Source organism: Miniopterus natalensis, chromosome 13, assembly GCF_054644295.1.
Source record: "Miniopterus natalensis isolate mMinNat1 chromosome 13, mMinNat1.hap1, whole genome shotgun sequence".
Taxonomy (NCBI): Eukaryota; Metazoa; Chordata; class Mammalia; order Chiroptera; family Miniopteridae; genus Miniopterus; species Miniopterus natalensis.
The window spans coordinates 17946905-17966949 of record NC_142093.1 but is presented as its reverse complement, the minus strand read 5'-3'; the positions used below and the strand labels follow the sequence as shown (position 1 = coordinate 17966949).

Below are 20045 nucleotides of genomic sequence, written 5' to 3'. Positions count from 1 at the left end.
TGTATAAAAATGGGGAGAAATAGTAAAAAATCACCATGATATGCTGCCTACATTAAGCCATGAATATTTTGTTCTATTTTTGTCAAGTTTCTTTCTGAACTTATTTTAAAAAGCAGAGTGTTTATGTTCATTATTGCAGAGCCTGTTATGGCTGGGCATGTTTGTTTTGTTTCTGTGCTTTGGTTTGTCTTTAAGATCTCAAGAAGGGTGGTAGAAGTTCCTGAAGATAAGAAACAGGCATACGAAGACACACCTTCCTTATTTTTAAAGGGAGAACTTTGGAAATTACATAAGAACCCATTAACTCATGCTCTTTGAAAAGATCCTTGGGGAAAAAATCAGCAAACTCCTAAAAGAGTGTGAAAATGCAAGATATTACTAGTTGGCTGTGAAGATCATCTCATGGTAGAAAATCATGGCCAAGTGACTGATTCAAGTAGAGTAGACAGTGATGAGGTTCTTCAGATAAGCAGGAAGTCATAGATACAATCTGCAGAGTTTAGCTAAGCTTTTTTCATTCTGTCTCATGCAATCGCCTCAACAAGCTAAAATATTTGCATTAGGAGGGAATGAGGTCGTTTAGAAGTTACCTAAGGAGGGGTGTCAATGTCTCTACACCACACTTAGGGTGCCCAGTAGGAACATGCAAATATAGGCAGCATATCTAAAAGGGTTGGGCTGAGCACAGCTTGAAAGGTCCAAGGGCAGAAGCACTGTCCTTGGAACCAATTTCTTTGGCAGGAGGGGTGGGGAGTAGGAGTAAAGTAGGGGAAGCAAATGTAAGTATAGTTACTAGATGAGAGGGAATTCTTAAAATAGCTAGTTAGTTGTCTGAGCATATAGGAAACAGATAGTTCTGTTGGCAGTAGAATGTGCTCTTCCTATCTTTCTCTATAATTTCCACTTATTGAGCACCTACTATGAGCCAGATGCTTGGCTGGGCACTTTTCATCATCATGGGGGTGATCCCATTGCCAGAGTAATTTCATGCTTTTTTGGTCTTTCCAGTCAACCCTCCCCCCGCCCCCCCCCCCCCCCCCAGTCATTTCACAAAGCACATCACAGGAGAGAAGAGGCAAGGCCACTTACCTGGCCTGCCAGGTTGAAATAAGAATGGTTGGTCAGATTGACTGGTGTGGTCTGACTGGCCTGTGCTCGATAGTTGACCACGAGCTCCCCACCGTCCAGCGTGTATGTTACCCAGACTTTTAACTCCCCAGGGTAACCTTCCTCGCCATCTGGACTGACCCGGGAGAACTGGACGCCATTTGACAGCACCTGAGGGGTCCAGAGGACCTAGAACAAATTTTTTCAAAGCTGTTTAGTCACTCCAATCCCAAGCTAAATGCCAATATTAAAGACATAGTATTATTTCAATATTAAAGACAACTGATTCCAGGAAGGGAAATTATGATACAATTTATAACGTTTAAAATAATAGCCTAGATTTTAATATTCTAAAATTCTGTTTTATACAGAATTTGAGATAAAAAATTTTTTTCTCTTTACTCACATTTCCCGTACTCTTTTCCCCCTAAATTTATACGTGTCTACAATATTTTTTTCTCCTACTTTAAGACTATTTTGAAACCTCAGCACCATATTCTGAGTGTCATATAGCAATATCTGCTATCTGCTAATAGAATTTTTAAAAATATATATATTTATTGATTTCAGAGGGAGGAAAGGAGAGGGAGAGCGAGAGATAGAAACATCAGTGATGAGAGAGTCATTGATTGTTTGCCCACTGCACGCCCCTGACTGGGGATCGAGCCCGCAACCCGGGCATGTGCCCTGACCGGGAATCGAACCCTGATCGCCTGGATCCTAGGTCGACGCTCAACCACTGAGCCACGCCCGGCCATGCTATCTGCTAATAGTATTAAAAATAACCTTAATAAATCAGCTCCTCTCTCCTGGGGGTACTATTTACAAATGTTTATTTAAAAGCACCATGAGTTTCTCTATGTTCCCTGGTGTTCCAAACAAATGAGGCACTTGCTCCATTAGGAAGATTCTAGCCCATAGTCAGGAGTCTTGATTTGGGGGCCAAGTTTGTTCTCAGCTCACTGTGTGACTTTGGACATCAATTCTATTCATAAAATAAAGGGGCTGAGAAAATGATCGCCAAGGTTTCTTCTCACTCTGGAAAATAGTATTCTAAGAGTGGAAAGAAAAATTTTTATTTTTTAAAATATGTTTTTATTGATTTCAGAAAGAGGAAGGAAAAGGAAGAGAGAGAGAAACATCAATGATGAGAGAGTCATTGATCCGCTGCCTCCTGCACACCCCCCACTGGGGATCGAGCCCGCAACCCGGGCATGAGCCCTGACTGGGAATCGAACCAGGATCTCCTGGATCACAGGTCGATGCTCAACCGCTGAGCCACGCCGGCCAGGCAAATAAAAGTTTTTAAGAGTTTTTTTGCTTTTGAAAATATAAATAGGAATCTTCGATTAACACAGTGATTCCTCTTGACTTTGCCTTCAAGGCTCCAAGATGACCCTTATGGGGAAGGGAAAACCAACATTTATTGAGTGCCCACTGTGAGCCAAGGCACTTTGCTAGAAACTTCACAGACACTATATTATCTGTCTCAGAGCTGACTTAAGGTAGGTACTATTATCTTCATTTGGGGATGACAGAGCTGAGGCTCAGAAAAGATAACCTGCTTGTTCCAGGCCACACAGCTAGTAAGACGTGCATTTGAAACAAGTGGTCTGATCCTGTTCCCTTATTTCGCACTCTCAGAGGACGAGGTGACCAGAGACCCCAGGCCCTTTGGGGAGCCCTGGGGTAAAGGGGCCTTTTGCAGACATGAGATTGCCAATTTGTTGAGTGCCCATCAGCCTGGTGCTTTTACATGGTTCTAATTAATATTATTATCCCCATTTTACAGATGAGCAAATTGAGTTCAGTGGAGGTAACTTGCTCACTTCTACCTCCCACATCCCAGGGGAGTGGAGTAGAAACTGTTAATATTTCATGCCCACTGTTTAAAGGAGGGGGGGGAAAGCAAGTCATAGATAAGTCAAGTATAATACCTTGGGAAGTATAATTAGTGACAGAGTTAGGATTCAAATTCAGTCTGATAATCGACATTATAACATAGCTTGGTTTCAGTAAATGTTTCATTCAAATCTCCATGAATTGAGGCCAAACAGTGTCATTCCAAATAGACTTGAAAGATTACAACTCCTTTGGCCTGAGGAATGGCCTATGAGCCCAGGCTCAGCCACCCACTCCTGGCTGGACCTCTCAGTGACGTTGCATCTGCCAGGAAGGGGAGCCCAGCGGGAACGGAGGTCCCTGCCTTCACCTACTGTGAAAGCAGCTGGTATTTGAAACAAATTCACTGACCTTAGTAAAATATTAATTTTACACCCTAATTACCTCCCAGAAATGTTGAACTTTCAAGACACTGAACATATAAAGCCTGTTATATATGCGATTAAAGAAAGTAAAAAGAATCTCCCAAATGGAAAATTTTAGGAATGAAATATTTGAAATAAAATGATCTTAACTTGCTACTTAGCTTTTCTCCTTTAGAGAAAGGACACAATGGAAAGATTTGTGTGTAAACCAATATCATCAGATAAGTATAATACCGTGGGAAGTAAAAGTCCTACTCCTGGAAGGATTTCCCTGGCCCTGTAGTTTCCAAAATGCCAGAGAATTTCCTAGTTTGCACCTTTAGGCCTAAGTATACCATTTCTAATCCTGTCAGGTTATTCAAATTTCATCTTTAAAAAACACGTTGCTATAAAAAGAAAACACATGCCTGCAAAAGAACAATATTCAGTAACTGTTGAGATCAAACACAACTTAAAACAAAGTTCATCTGCTACTGCTCATGGTACTATAGCACACCTACTGTTCAAAGACTTTCTATGGCGCTGTAATAACATTCCCAGTCTTTCCCCACTTCTCTCTGGGCTGTTGCACAGCCATTCTCCCCAATATCAACATAGTGAATGAAATGCTGTCCTTTCTTCAAGGCCAGTGCAAATCTCACCTCCCCAGTTGCTATGACTTTGTCCATGCCCAGTTCCTCTACCACACCACTGGCGTCTATATTACGGGCTTATAACAGTTGTTAATGGAAGGGTCCTGCTCTGTTGCTATACTGTGAGCCTCAGAAACCCCCACCCTATAATGTGCCCTGGTTCACAGGAGGGGCTCGGTGGGCACATTGCATTCAGGGACATGTACACATGTACACTCACTATTTGCTACGTTCATACAGGGCATGCATGTTCGGCAACGCCACAGCTGAACAGAAGGAACAGGAACAAGGTGCTGTTCTGAGGCTCCTCTGACGATCCTGGTCCAAACAGAGCTGGGCCTAACGTCCTCTGGTTGGGGTTTGCCCGCAGACTGGGCATAGGCCAGAGACCCTCTGGCTCTGTGTCTCTCTGGCGTGAGGAGTCCCATCGTTGAGGAGAAGGGAACTGATGGGCAGCCTGGCTCTGGGCCACAGACGGGAAGCTGGTGGGTCGGGGGAAGCAGAGATTGACCAACTTCCTTCTACAGGACAGGCGGTGGTCAGAGGCAGAAAAGAAATTGTGATCCTTAACTGCACACGTGTTCCTGTCTTCTCTGGCTCTTCTTAGGAAATAATGGGTGGTTATAATCGAAAGGAAGTTAACTTCCAAAACAATCTCCCTCACAGCCTGAAACCAGACTAGTAAGAGAGTCACTGGCAGGGGGTTAAGTGGCAGATGCCACCCAGCCAGGAAGCAGGCGGCCAGGCATTCCTGCCTCGGGGAGAAGCTGTTCGATCGATTTGCTTTCCTAACCTTGCTTAGCCAGGGATCCACTTGGGGAATGGGAGTTTTATCATGGAAAGGGGGGACTGTGGAGTGTACGAGGCGATTCTGAGGCAGGGTAGGCCTGAATGCAGCGGGGCTTAATGACGGATACAGGGATGTGCGCTGGATTGGGGCACCCACGGTGGTGGCCCTGCTGGGTAGGAATGAGGGCTTCTGGCCAGGCAGCCTGACTTAGGAGTGTGTGGCCTTTCGGAGACTCAGATTTCTCATTTGGTGATAATACAGGGTTCTAGAAAGGGTGAGAGATAATACATGAAAATGCCTCGTGTCGTAAGTGGTTAGGCATTATTTCAACCCACTTTCCTGCTGTGCTTAAGGTCAACCTGACTCCCTGATCCCAACACTGTCACAAAGTCATTCCCTGTCTTTCCTAAGTCAAGGGCCGTTGTCCTTCACTCGGGGCTCCCCTGCCTGTTATGGTCGGATGAGCTAGACAAGGATGGGTCCTGGAACAGCGTTAGCGCGGCTGCTCCTCCGCACCGTGGGAGCAGCCTCTCCCTGAATCGCCTTTCCATGCGTTTCCTCCGGTGCCTAGGATTGTGCCTGGTAAACAGAAGGTACACTCGAAGGTGCTCTGTGAAGTGTGCCAGGTGAGGACCCTACCCAGTGCCACAACTCACCTTATCAAACCCTCTGACTCCCCCGTGCAGGCTGTTGGGCCCGTTGTTAATGGGCAGCTTATATTCCCGCCCGTCGACTGTGAACGTTCCTTTGGCAATTCGGTTGGCCACTCTGCCAACCACTGCTCCGAAGTAGGGCTGCTTTTGGAGGTACCCTGCAAGGCAAGGCCATGGGAGGACAGAGTATGTCCATATTATTGTTGCACATGGCACGCACTTACACTTTAAAATATTCATTATTTACCTGAAATTCTAATTGAATGGGGCATCCTGTATTTTTATTTGCTAAACCTGGCAACCTTAATCAAGAGTAAAACACGAGAGCTCTCCCCAGCCTCTCAACTCCTCGCCTTCCCACTGCTAGCAGTTAGGAATATACACTTACTTTAAAAGAAATTAACTACATATAAGCACATACAAATACACAAACACACTTTCTATTGAAAGAGAATTATACACTCTGTTCTGCTGTTTTCAGTTATCAAATGTCTTAAGATCTCTCCATGTGACTACGTATCCACCTACCATGTTCCTTTTGATGGTTACAGGCAATTGGTGAGCATAAACTGTTGGCAGCTTTTTTTGTGCGTGTGTGTGGGGGGGTTACAAATAAACATAGAGCGTCCTGTACTTACTCTGTGCCTGGGCATATTACAGTACTTTCCATCTTTGTGAGCTCCTCTACGCTATATAATCTTTTAGTGCAGATTACATTGGCAGAGATTAAGGTTTGGAGGTAGTTTGTTTTTTGTATTATCGCCAGGGTTGCTTTCTACTCTATTTCTCACTCAGATGCCCTCGGAATTCCATTCCCCTTTCTGCAGTCCTGTGCAGCCATCACATCTGCTGTGGATCTGAAGAGCATGCAATTTAAGCATATGAACTATTTCTACCGTGGTTGGAGGGGCTCTTGGGATATGGACCCTGAACAGATTAGGCCAGTTGCAGGTCACGGGTTCTCATTACTCAACTGGTTGGGCCTAAGGTGAAACATTAATGTTCTCTTCTGGGTCTTCCCTGGTTTACTTCTTTGCTAATCTGCAGTCAGAGTCCTGCCTGTAGACGTCCTAACAGCTACTTGGAGCTTTCCAAGCCTCAGCCACTTTCTAAATGCTCTACATGTAACTCATTTCATCCTCAGAATGCTTCCATAAGGGAGACACTATTATCCTCATTTTATAGATGTGGAAACTGGAAACAGAAAGGTTAAGTAACTTGCTCCCAAACACACAGCTAGTTATGGCCAAACCAGGATTTGAATGCAGACAGCCTGGCTCCTGAGTACATGTTCTTGAGCCTCACACTACTTGGAAAGCACAAGGCTTTCTGGTAACTGCCCTTACTACCATCTCTCAGCACAGGCCAGGCTGATCTCTATCAGCTCCCACCTTTCTCCCCCCACTTTCCTCTCTTTCTGAAGCTGTAGCTTTAAAACCCCTTACCCTGGGTCACCAAAACCAGACCTTTCCTTGGTTTGGTTCACATGTTTTTCTATGAAAAAAGGCAAAGTTTCCAGGTCAAATCAGGAATGCTGATTTATTCAAGTCAATTGCTAACGTGGGATAAAGGATAGAGAAAAAGCTTGTCCCTTCCTTGGGGTAGGGGGGCAAGGGACTGGCCAGAACACAGTCATAAATGCTGAACCATCCCAAAGATCCCAGCTACGACATCCACCTCAGACAGCCCAAACCTTAGCCAGAGTGCCCTAAAGTCTCAAACAAAATTGCTCACTAGTCTCAGTCAAAACCTCTTCACCCTGATCCACTTTCCTTTGGCTTTTGGGGGAAAACAAACATTATTTTAATTGACAAGCACTTTAAGCATCCTAAATATTTTATATATTTTTAAATGGCTGTCGGTTGTCGCAGATGAATCTCCATGCCATTTTTTTCAGTGTTAACAAAGTGAAATAAAAAGTTCAAGTAGTGTGAGGGAAGAAATTTGAGGGCAGAGGAAGGAAAGAAGATAAAAATTATTCACTGTTCACCATAGTCAGACACTATCGCAGCCAACAGCATGTTTAATCATATCCACTTGTTTCAGGTGAGGAAATGGTCTGGAGAGGTTAAATAACCTGCCCAAGGTGACACAGCTTTAAGGGACAAAGCAGATTTAAACCAGGACTCCTCAGTGCTCCTATAAGGGCACTCTTGGGCCTCTGTGATATTAAAGTGCAGCCTCTACACTGGTCCCTTTTCCTCCGGGTATCCCCTCTTAGGAACTCAGATTTTCTAAAAGCACTGTGTTTGTTTGTTTTTTCCTAGTTTTTCCATAATGGCTCTCATGCTGGTAATAGCTGGGTGGTAACTGGCCGGTGGGGGGAAGATGGAGGGGAAGACATTGCATTGATTTCATGGGTAGGTTGTTTGTACCTGTGGCTTGTAAGAAAATATTCTCATCACAGGTTTTGAAGGAAGTCATAATGACTGCAGGTGGGACATGCAGATAAGAAACATTTAAAAATATTTTAAATACAAAAAAATGATAGAAAAACTCACAGGAGGCATGACTAATGTTCCCAGCCTGTAACTAAAAGATCATATGATTTACCTCTTTAGAATTCTACAGGAGAAAGATCTCACTTTCCCAGGGAAGAACTGAACCATTCTGACCTCAGGTCATGGCCATCATCCAAGCAGTTTATATAATCTACCTGAGAAATTGGAGATAGTTCATTCACACCAACCTGGCAGTTACAAAACGACCATGTGTCATGGAATTATACATGCTTAGCTCTTCCCTGTGGCTCAAAACATTTTTTGGGACATGGTAAGGAAAGTAACCCTTTACTCTGTCATATCTTATTGCTTTAAGTTATTGGCCTCGGTTTGTTTATATAACACTTACATACTCAGACATTCTCAAAGACTACACAGTGAAAATTAAGTCTCCTTCCTATCCCTGTACCCCAGTCATCCAGGGTCTTTGCTTAAGGACAACCACTGTTGCCAATTTCTTAACATGGGCTTTAATACACTAGAATTGATCAAAATAGTAGCAGAGAGCCATTTCATTCTACTGTTATGCGCAGCTTAATGGTGGGGACACACTGAGAGATTTTGATGTGCAAACATTACAGAGTGTCCTTGTGCAAACCTAGATGGTATAGCCCGCTGCACATCTGGGCTATATGGTCGGTATATTACCGAAGTGTGGTCCGACCTTGACCGAAACATAGTTATGGAGCCATGACTATATTCTGATTGAGACAATTATGCTCCCTGTTATGAAGTCTTCTTTATTTTTGGCAATACTAAAAGAATCTACAAAAAACCTGAAGGACAGGGCCTTAAAAAGGAAACAATAACCTCGAAGGTGGTTGAATATATTAGAAAGTTTTCTTTGATATTCTCAGGGCTTTTGTCCAACTTCTCTTTTGAAAACAGCTTGATTCCCTTTTAACATAAAGAAATTATCTAAATGACAGCATAGGAATGGAAATGTCCCTCTCGATGCTTTCTGTGAAGCCTGTGATGCATTCTGGTTAAGAAAATGCTCTAACTTTCTCAAGAGATGTTAATAACACGAAGGGCAATACAATATAAGCCAGGGGATCTAAAGGGATCAGGGTTTTCCCCTCTCTTTTAGGAACATTAGGGGATAATATTTTCTTTCAACAGGAATCTCACAAGAGTCATAGACTCATAGAGACAATTATATAAATGCCCTCGCAAAATCGCCGCTTCCATGCCTGGCACTTCCCAGGTGCCATGTCATCAGGACACATTTCATATGAATTCCAGAGACACCTTGTGCTTAAGGTCCGAGTGACTCACATCAGAACTGAAAATGGTACGAAGTGAGTGTGTGTGTTGAGTCTGTGTATAGAGGGAGGGTGGTTACCTCCTGAATGCTGGTAAGGCAGAGATGGAAGTGAGATGATAAAAAGCTGGTGCTCTCAGCTTATCATCTCCAGTTCTTTACTGGTTCTGCAGTTGTTGGCCAAATACCCAATTCTTCAACTCCATGGACAATTTTGCTCCAGTCAAGTAAACTTTTTTTTTTAATATATCTTTATTGATTTCAGAGAGAGGAAGAGAGAGGGAGTCACTGATCAGCTGCAGCCCACAACCCGGGCATGTGCCCTGACCGGGAATCGAACCCCGATCTCCTGGATCCTAGGTCAACGACGCTCAACGGCTGAGCCACGCCCGGCCGGGCCAGTAAACTCTTTATGGCTCTGTTTCAGCCTGGAAAATAGTTATGCTACTAACAGCAAGAGGTAATGCAGCAAAATGAGGAATCCTCTTTTGTCACTTATCAACTCTCTTGCCTTCTCACTTTGAAGACAGATGTGAACCTCTACCCCCAGAAATTCACAGGGACATGGAGCTGATTTTCCCCATGTCCCTGCACCTTCCCACCCTTGAGTCTCCCATAATAGATTTGTTGAAGTTACCAAAGAAATTCTGCTGAAGATTATCTACCCCTCTCCAAGCCAAGCTGCGAAGCTCCAAGGCAGATTAAGACAACCGGAGGGCAAGGGAAAGGATCCTCAGGAATGTGCTTACAATACATTTTGCTAAGGATATGGGGAGCAAATTTCAGTCTCTTAGGGGAAAACCAATACTCTCAAGAGTTTTCTGTTGACCTCCAACCAAGAACCATGCTGCATATCTAAAGAACCAAACAGACAGAAAGACACACCAAAAGGGAAACCTCAAACCTCCCCTCTAAGCAGATTTTGCCCAGACCTCTACCGCTGAGCAGAGGATGTCAATTCTCAACAGCACCCCCTTGCCAACTTTATCTCAGACCCCATTTTCTGTCTAGCTGCACGCCCACTGCCAAGAGAACACTATGTATGCTCTCCTTTGTTGCTATCAAACTGCAACTGTAATGATTTATTTATGCCATTCCTTGGATAATGGCCATGTCCCCAGCTAAACTGCAAGCTCTGTGCGGGTGGGGACCTCAACTGTCTCACTGGACGAGGCAACTGGATTAACAGTGTTTAAATGCAGGTACTGATGCGTGATCTTAATGGCCCATGGATTCCAACAGAATACAAGTCCACCCTGGTTAGAAGGAGACCTGGCTTCTGGACAATCAGTAGGTTTGTGCTCGTCTGTACCTGGGCATTGAGCAGCCAGGGCACACTGGGCGCTATCCCGGCTCAGAACAAAGTGCACAAGCTGCCTGCGTCCCCTGAGCATTTCTGAGACAACCAGGCCTCCGAGAGAATCTAATCAAGGAAAAAGGAAGTTGAAGAAGCACGTCTCTGATTTCCCTTCTTGAGAAAGGGCCCCGGGGAAGAAATGGGGAGCCACACCCCCTCCAGCCTGCCTTTTCCTCTGCTGCGCTCACAAAGATCAGACAGTTCAAAGATCGCTCCAGGGTTGCTGGAGTTTTATCTTACTCTCAACTGCCTTTGAAAATCAACTGAGGCAAAGCCTGAATGGATAGCCAGAGGCCAAGTCCCATAGCTGTTTCCATTCATTTTGATTTTTCCCAAGCACAGGATCACAACCCCGTGAGTTAGCGGGTCCAAGCGTTCCTGCCGGGCCCAAGCTCGAGCCCGAGCCCGGCCGTGCGCGGGGCAGAGTTAACCCACCTGCCAACTCGGCAAAGCCGAGCACCACATCCGAGGCTCGGCCCTGCCTGTCTTTGACCTCCAGGGCCGAGATGGTGCAACCCCAGGAGAGGATGTCCACGCTCAGCAGGTCTGACTGCAGCCGGAACTTCTCCACCGTCCCTGCCCCTGAGGGCAGCTCTCCAAACACGGATCTGGTCACCGAAACCATGGGGAAAGCTCAGGGTGTACGGCTGCTACTCCTGGACCTTGGAACTCCGGCCCCCAAACTTGGAGAGAAAGAAGTTTCCTGGGAAAGGGGTGTGACACGGCTCAGACTCCTCCCCTTTCTTTCCTGGATTTAGGGAGTGATCACTCCTGCAAAAAAAACTATCCTGAGGCCCTTTTAAATAATTTCTTTGCCTAAGGTGACCTAAATATAAAAATTTCCAACCGTGCTTGCAGGTCTTTTCTTTTGCTAACTTTGGCTGCATTGCATGTTGGGAATGGTAGTCTTTGGAAGGTGAAATTGCATTTTGGGGCCTGTAGTCTTTCTAAACCCAATCCTAAACCTGCAGGATTCTACCAGGGTCTGTGGCCCAAGGTTCTCAACGTGCAACGTTGCTTAATGTTGGTGGCTGACTTTTAGATTTAAGTTAACTCTGATCCAGAGGGGAAAGAAGTACAGGGGTTTAGAGAAGGGGTAATTGCAGGCTTCTTGGCACACTGCACACTGATGGAAGATCCATTCTGTTTGTCCCACTGGGTGAAGCTCTGGACATGTTTCTGCTGGAGCCGCTGCCCAAAGACTCTCCTGACTGCCTGCCTGGAATAGCAGCAGCCTACAAAGGGTCAGTCATAGATGGTCAGATGCATATGGAGGCGATCAGAGGCAGCCTCTCACTTTCTTTTGAAGCCCAGAGTCCATTTAAGAAGGGATTAAGGAAACAAATATTTAATAAGGCCCTCATAAATATCTGATACTGTACTTCTATTATCTCCTTTCCACAAGCAGAAAAAGGCTTTAAATATGTACTACTGGGAGAGGAAAGACACCGAGGTCATTAAAGAATTGTGAGAATTATTTGCAGAGATTTTTAAACACATATTCCCAGGCCCATCCCTGGCATTTCTGAATCTGTGAGTCTAGGTCGAGACTCAGAAATCTGCCTTTTTCATGGGTTCCCTGGGTTATTCTGATGCAGATTATCTGAGACCAAACTTTAAGAAATATTGCTCTAAGTTTTGATGAATAATTTCACTGCCCCCTCCCCCGGCCCCAGATAGGCTCCAATGGCAGGGAATTAAATGGACCCACTAAAGGCCTTAATAGGATTGTCAGATAAAATAAAGGAGCCTGTATATACGTATTCCTTTGCTAAATCTGGTAAAACTAGGCAGTACTGGGCCTAGGAAGGAAGGATGCCGGAAGCCTGAAAACATGTTTTACTTGACCGTTGCATGCTCTTCTTGTGTTTGCTTGATTTGGTTTGGTTCCTAAGTACTTCAGAGAGGATCCAACTATACTGTGGCAAGTGCCAAAAGCATTCGTGATTAAGAAATTAGGAGAATTGGGATCATGTTTCTGGAATCCGATGCTAACACAACATAACCATCTCTTAGCCCTTTCTGTCTGTGCAGTTGGAAGGCATATTTAGCATTCTTGCCACAAAGCCTCAGAGTTCTCATTTGAAGCGGGGGAATTCTGACAGCAAAGGAAAATGAGAGCTTGCGTCAGGCTTCGGGGAAGCATAACACATAATAGCAAAAAGACCCAAACAAGGCAAATTACAGACTGCACCACACAGACAATAACCGATAAGCACTCTTGCGTGCGGCTTCATCAGAAATTCTCATGAACTCTGCAACCCTCATCAGCCCACGCGACGTTTATGGCTGATTCATACACCAGCCCTTTGGGCTGAGCTGTGTTAGCAAGGGTGTCTCAGAATCTCTTCTGCGAGCAGGAAGACTGCATTTTCTTTTCTCGGCCACCAGTTCTCAATGTTCTGCCAAGATCATGTTGTCGCTGGAAAGAAATAAATGCATTTGAATGGCCAAACTCCAATGTCATTAGGGGAGGTCTAGGAGCTTGACTTGGTAGAAAATGAAACATACCGTGATGTCTCTCTAAGATGTAAGGAGTACACTTCTTAATTTCCTTTTCCTTTCTCTTTTAAGGGCTTAACATACAGAGCCAAATAGGACTACCTTGTGCTAAGGCAGCTGTCAGGTACGAACCTTGATTTTTCTTACCAAAACATCCCATTTTTCTAGTCCCACAGTCATATTCTAAAGAAATATTTATGCACCTAAAAAAAGAAGCCTAAATCTAAGAAAATATTCTCCATCTCTAAGATAGGATTTAGATCAGAAGCAAGGTAGTAATCTTGAAAAGGAAGCATTGCCAGATTCTAGGGGGTATTTATTTTTATTATGGGGATACAGGCTGAGAGTAAGGTTATGAAGTAAAGGGAGTAGAAATTGTGACGTTTATGTCAGCGAGGAGTTACTTAGAGTGGATACCTTTTCTTTCAACCAGCGATGGACAGGTGAAGATAAAATGTTGTCCCTGTTCTCAGCTGGAGTTTAGTCCCCTAAGTTGAGCGTGGGGGAGCCAAAAATGAGGAAATGTGAGCCCTGGGACCCTGGGCTCCACCTCCAAATTCTACACAGAAACTGCAGATGGGCTGTTCCTGGGCACTGTCAGACTCTGGGCCCATGAAGATGGCTGGCTCCAAAGCCTTAAGCAGTTGACAGGCTGCTGCTGTGCAGAGGAAACTCTGAGATATAACAATAAAAACAACTCACAATGCCTCAGTTTGTCTATAAAGAGACCTAGAATAGATTCCTTTCAATCAGATACCTTACCATCCTCCTGTTTTCTTTCTCACTGTTCTGAACTCCAATAGTGTTTATTGCCAGTTCTCTTCGTAGGGTGCTCAGCATGCACTGTCTTAGATCATTCCTTGTCTTTCCATGAGTACATTTTGTTGTTGTGATTGTTTACTCAACTATTGGCCCCCTGATTCAATATTTTGATTTACGTATTTTTTTCCTAACCCAGCCATCACTTACACTTGGTTTCAGATGGAAACTGCTTGTATCTGGAAAACAGGGATACCTGGGAGAATCCCATCAAGTTCAAGAGAGGTAGAATTCTTCACAATGCAATGCAACTCTATCCCATGAGTAATTTTGGAGCAGCTGCTAGGAAGGTGTTATGTGGACAGGTGAGAAGCTGTTGAGGAAGATAAAGTAGATTTAGCTGCATGACATGTTGTTCATTTGTCAAATATTCAACTGGCATGTGCCAGGCATTGTGCTATGTGCCAGTTGTACACTGTTAAGTAAAACATGATCCTTGCCTTTCAAGGAGTTCCAGTCTAATGTGATAAATGCTCATCTCTAGCCTCCATAAAAACTTCAGTAGAATCTTGAAAATTCATTACCAGCCCACGCTGGATGAAGCAAAGTGCTAGGACTAGCCACAAGGTAGTTATGATTTCAGGGTTGCCCAAAGATGATGAGTCATATTGGGATTATTTCAGAATTCTCTGGCACCAAGCATAGTGACTGGCCACTTGAGATGTTCAAGAAATAATTATTAAACGAACACACGATACATTCATAAGTACAATGTTGTAGTAGGGGATTGGCTCTGGTGTCAGAAGAACTGGCTTAAGAGGTACTAGAACTTACTGGCAATTTGTTCAACCACTCTGAACCTTAGTTTCCTCATCTATAAAATGGGAATAATATTACATGATTGGCCCACCCAATTATTATTGATTGCTAGTAAATAGCAAAAAGTACTAAAAATTTACTGGGCACCATGATAAGCATCCCTAAGAGTCAGGCACTATTATCCGATACAAAAATTGAGATTTAGAGAGGTTCAGTAACTTGTTCAAGGTCACATGGTAGTAAGTCAGGAAACCAAGACTTGATCCCAGGCAGATCAACTGCAGGGAGAGAAACATTTAACCACTTCCTTATGTGTTGACTGGTATTGTGGTTAACTGAGAACATGGATTCCCAAACACACTGTAAACACTAACATATTACACCAATGTAAGACATTTATCTTCTAATTTTTATAGTAATTACATATTTTAAAAAATCAGCTTCTAGAATTAGGTCACATTGAGCTCAAGAAGGTATTGCATTAAAAAAAAAAAAAAAAAGGTATTGTATTCACTTACACAGTGTGTGAATAACATTTATTTGTTATCATGTCTCCTACCAAGAAAATGGAAGCTGCAAGAGAGCAGGAACTTTTACTGCTGTATCCCAGTACCTAGAGCAGATTAGTAGGTCACTAAGAAATATTTGTTGAGTGAACATTTTTTATATGTTTTTGTTGGTTTCAGAGAGAGAAGAAGGGAGAGAGAAACATCAATGAGAGAGAAACATCAATCTGCTGCCTCCTGCATGCCTCCTACTGGTGATCAAGCTCGAAACCCAGGCATGTGCCCTGACCGGGAGTCAAGCCTGTGGCCTTTTGGTCCATGGGACAACACTCAACCAACTGAGCCACTTGGCCAGGCCTGAATGAACTTTTGAACGCTAGAAAAGATGTGAAGCATCTCTCATACAAAGCTAGTGAAAGTCTCAGTCGATAAAACCACTCTGGATGACAACTTGTCAATATCTAATAAAGTCAAATTACCTATAACTCAGCAGTGGCCATGATCCAGCAATTTCATTCCTTGGACTATACCCTAGGTGATGTTTTGCATGTGGGCATAAGAATATTTATAGCAGTATTATGTGTAAGAATAAAAACTTGGAACCACCTAAGGTCCATCAGTTGAAAAATGGATTTAAAAGTTATGGCATCTTGATGTAATGGGATATAATATGCACTGGGGCTCCCCCAGTCCTCGGACATGAACTTCATAATTACGAAGTTAAGGGAGAAAAAAAACAGTGGTAGAAGGATTCAAATACATCATTTACATCAAATACAAAAATTTGCAAAACTGGCTAGATCTCCTTGAATTTAAGCCATTAGCCCAGGGCCATTTAGCTTGGTAAGCTGCAGAGCTAGGATTTGACCCCAGAGCGCTTTCCACTACATCGTTTCGGCTCTGGTAAGCATCGACGGTCAGACCCGTCCTAGACTCTGGGAAGCCTGTTGACTGCTCTTTCCTTAGTTTGAGTCAGTGGTGGTACCAAGGGAGTGGCTGGGGTGTTGGTGTCTTTTCTTCCCCCATTCTCTGAAATGAATAATAGATGTTTAATCAATTTTATGTAAAGCAGCTTCAAAACAAGTCCCTCTGACTTGAACATGACACCTATTTATAGAAATTTGGAGCCACAACCGGCCTGAGCACATTCTTTGCCTTTATACAAACTAAATGGTCACCTCTAGGTATTCCAGAGGCAGCAATACCTTCAAGAGCCAGAACTCTTTTGTTTCTGGAAGGTATAGACCAACTCAAACTCGGGTTAGGCGGAAAAAAAAAGAGAATTTCTTGGCTAACAGTGAAAAGCCCAGGAAGGGACCTGCCTTCAGGCACGGCTGGACTGAGTTAAAACTATGTGATATTTCGCCTCCTCCTGGTCCTGTTTTCCACTGTGGTGGCCCTATTTTCAGCACTGCTCTTTATACTTATGATTTCTAGCTTATGTTATTCACGGAAACAATCTCAGCAGAAGCGACAAAAGCCCCAGCTTCGAATCACTCCATCATGTGCCCTCTGAATCAGTTACCTGGTGCTGGGTATGGCAGTCAGCTTCACTCAACAATAGGGACTGAGAAAGTGGGAGAGGTGATGCCCCAAGGGAAAATCTGGATGCTGTTCCCAAAGAGAGAATGGGTGTTGATTGGGCAAAAACAACATGTACCCACCAAAAAGAGTAAAGGGGCTAATTTCATCAGAGTGTTCAAACATCTAGGTTATTTCAGCACATTGAAATGCCTTTGTCTCAAAAGAGCTTTCAACATTTTGTCAGTGGTTCAGTAGTAGGTGTTGCCACATCCTCACTTCTTTTTCTGTTTTATCTTTGTCTTCCTTGTCTCCTGACTAATGTGGTAGTGGTGCAACTTTGCTTGAACATTTCTGCACATTTTCATTTACCCTGCTGTTTTTCAAAGGACAAGAGCTGCCAACATTCTAGAAAGAATGTTAGCTCAGATTCAACCTAGCCTGAAGCAGGTTCATTCCTGCTTTGCCTAAAGGCAGGTCAGGGAATTGCTCTCCAAGTTTATCGAGACTCCATTCCTTATAACATGGAATCTTGTATCAGAAACTATAGGTAAGCCCGGCTGGTGTGACTCAGTGGTTGAACTTTGATCTATGATCCAGGAGATGGTAGTTCCATTCCAAGTCAGGGCACATGCCCAGGTTGAGGGCTCGATCCCCAAGTAGGGGGCGTGCGGGAGGAAGCCAATCATGACTCTCTTATCATTGATGTTTCTATCTCTCTCCCTCCCTCTCCCTTCCTTTCTCTGAAATCAATAGACATATATATATATTTTTTAAAAAGCCAGATTCCTATAAGCACAGGACTGGGATGGGACTACAGGTATCAGATACATGTCAGGCACTGCCCAAGGTGAAAATACAAAGGAGTCATGATTTCCAGGGATGTGGAAGGGGACAGAGATTCTACTCCAGATGATGGTGAATTTGTGAGTGTGCAGCTAGAGACTCCAAGGATCACAGTCTCAAAGTCTGAAAGATTTCTAGTAGAAGTTCATTATGGCCTGGCTGGTGTGGCCCAGTGGTTGAGTGTTGCCTATGAACCAGGAGGTCAGGGTTTGATTCCAGGTGAGGGGCATGCAGGAGGCAGCTGATCAGTGGCTCTCTCTCATCATTGATGTTTCTGTTTCTCTCTCCCTCTCCCTTCCTCTATCTGAAATCAATAGAAACACATTTTTTAAAAAAAAGTCACTATGCCCAGAGGGTGGGTAGTGCAGGTGAGAACCATTGTGATGGTGATGGCTTTGTCAAGAGAGGAAGAGCCTAATCCACACTGGATTCCCCCTCCCCCTCCCACAAGCCTCCCTCAACTGGCTCCCAAGAAGGACATGGAGAATCCCAAGTCAGGCAGCACAGGACATGGGCCGTCTGTGTCTTGGAAGAGGAGACTGAGCCACTGTCGGGCGGAGGGGCTTCAGGAGCCAGTGCTGAACCAGTACAGTTACAGTAAGGGATTTCCTGGGGCCAAGTGACTGGGAGCTGCTGGAGACACTGTCCCAAGCAGTGTCCAGCTGAAGTCCTTAGGGATGACTTTGCAGCTGTCAGGCCCTCTCCACTAGTTAGTGGTGGCTCTGCAAAATAGTTCTCTGGTGCCAGGGAAGCTTCTGCTCAAAGTAGAAGCACTTGGCCAGTTTATTCCACTTGGGCTTCTACAGCCCATTAGTCCTCAATCATGTGCCTTGATTTTGTGCCATCTCTTACCAAATTGACTGTGTCTCCCTCCCTGCAGCTGGGTGAGACAATCATTGGCCAGATTAACCTTGTCTTGAATAGGGTCCTAGCAGAGGAAGACCCTATAAGAAATCACCACATTAAAAAACAAAACAAAAAACCCCAAAAACCCCTAGGAATGAGGCCCCTTTGAATGGTTTCAAGTATGCCAGCAGGTATACCAAGATGAGTGACACTGATTGGCAAGACTGTGTGGCTTCTCTAGGAGGAGAGGGAACAGAAGGCAAGAAAGGGAGGGACAGTGTTTTAACAACAATGCTGAGAGCAGCGCAGCTGGCACTGAGGCATGAAGCCAGGAGAGGAAGGCTCATTGGCAGAGCCTTTGCCTGGAGTCCTGGGACACTTTCTAGTGGAAATGGCTGAGTGAGTTTATTGTAGCAACTCTGGGGCACAAAGAAAGGTTTGACTACTGACAAATAGTCAAGAGGACCTAGGCCAAAGAATCTAGCTGGATGGAAGGGCTCTGGCAGACACCTATAAACAGGCTTAAAAGGTGAAGAGGCAGCTCACATGGGGTCCAGCCAGCGTCAAGGTGCTGAGCGAATCCATAAGATGATTCCAACAGATGGGCTTGTGCCCTTTTCTAGAGCAGGCCCTTTGCTCCCTGGCTGTTGGAGACTGCCGTCTGGCCATGGTGGGATTACTGTCAGCAGGTCAGAGGCCTGTGGGCAAATTCTGCCCTCCTTTGGGTAGGCTGGGATGGGGAAAGTTTCAGCCCCCCTTTTACACCTCTGAATTTAGGTCAGAGAATTGCAGCAGAATTGGCCGTTTCTTCTGGGTTTAACCACACTCTATAAAGAAGCATGGTTTCACAAGGGCCAAGTAAAGTCAGGAGGAGCCAAAATGTGACAGGGGCCCTGTATTTTTTTTTTTTTTTTGGTACCATTCCTGACACTAAATGTGTGTTGTTTTTACACACACCAGCCAGTTCTATCTATGACACCAATTGTATACACAACAGATCAATTCAGTTCTGACACTATCTACCTAGAATTAGGGTCAGATCCTGCCAGTTAGAGGGCTCGGTCCCGTAAGGCTGCCCCCCTTCAGACACCAGCTGCAAAAGGGCTACCCACACTTCTGCCCAGCTGACCACAAATTTGAGAGTTTCCATGAGCTCCTCTCAGGTTTGGTAATTTGCTGGAATGACTCACAGAACTCAGGAAAACACTTTCCTTACCTTTACCGGTTCATTAGAAAGGACATAACCTAGGAACAGCCAAGTGGAAGAAATACGTACTCCAAGTTACAGGGGTGGTGGTGGGTGGGACTGAGAACTTTCGCGCTCTCTCCTGTCCTGCCATCTTCCCAGCCCCCGAATGGGTTCACCAACTTGGGGGCTCATTAGCATAAGTAAGACTCATCACTCAAGAGATTCTAAGGGTTTGGGGAGCTCTGTGCCAGGAACTGGAGACAAAGGCTGATTTTTTTTTATACTACAGCTCAAACTAGGCCCCACCACCCACTCTGTCTACCAGAGCAATCAGGTCAAGGAGGAGAAACTTCCAGAAAGGGCAATATTCTCAAACTCTGGTGCACATTAGAATATTCTGGGAAACTTAAAAATATAGATTTCTGTGTCTCAGTCTCAGTGACTTTTGATCACTGAGAGAGGGACCTGGTCTCTGTATTTTTAATA

At 44.4% G+C, this 20045-nt stretch overlaps 1 protein-coding gene across 1 annotated transcript in view; it reads right to left on the bottom strand.

Annotated features, from left to right (window-relative positions):
- The window catches only part of GALM (galactose mutarotase), a 41078-nt gene extending 29740 nt beyond the window's left edge, over positions 1-11338 (bottom strand). Inside the window, exons 1-3 of the mRNA XM_016218993.2 lie at positions 11007-11338; positions 5453-5607; positions 1090-1296 (exon numbers count right to left, since the gene is read on the bottom strand). Coding sequence (XP_016074479.2) covers positions 1090-1296; positions 5453-5607; positions 11007-11196 — 552 coding nt within the window. The 5' untranslated portion in view covers positions 11197-11338. The remainder of the gene's footprint in view (positions 1-1089; positions 1297-5452; positions 5608-11006) is intronic.
- Positions 11339-20045: the final 8707 nt, after the last annotated feature.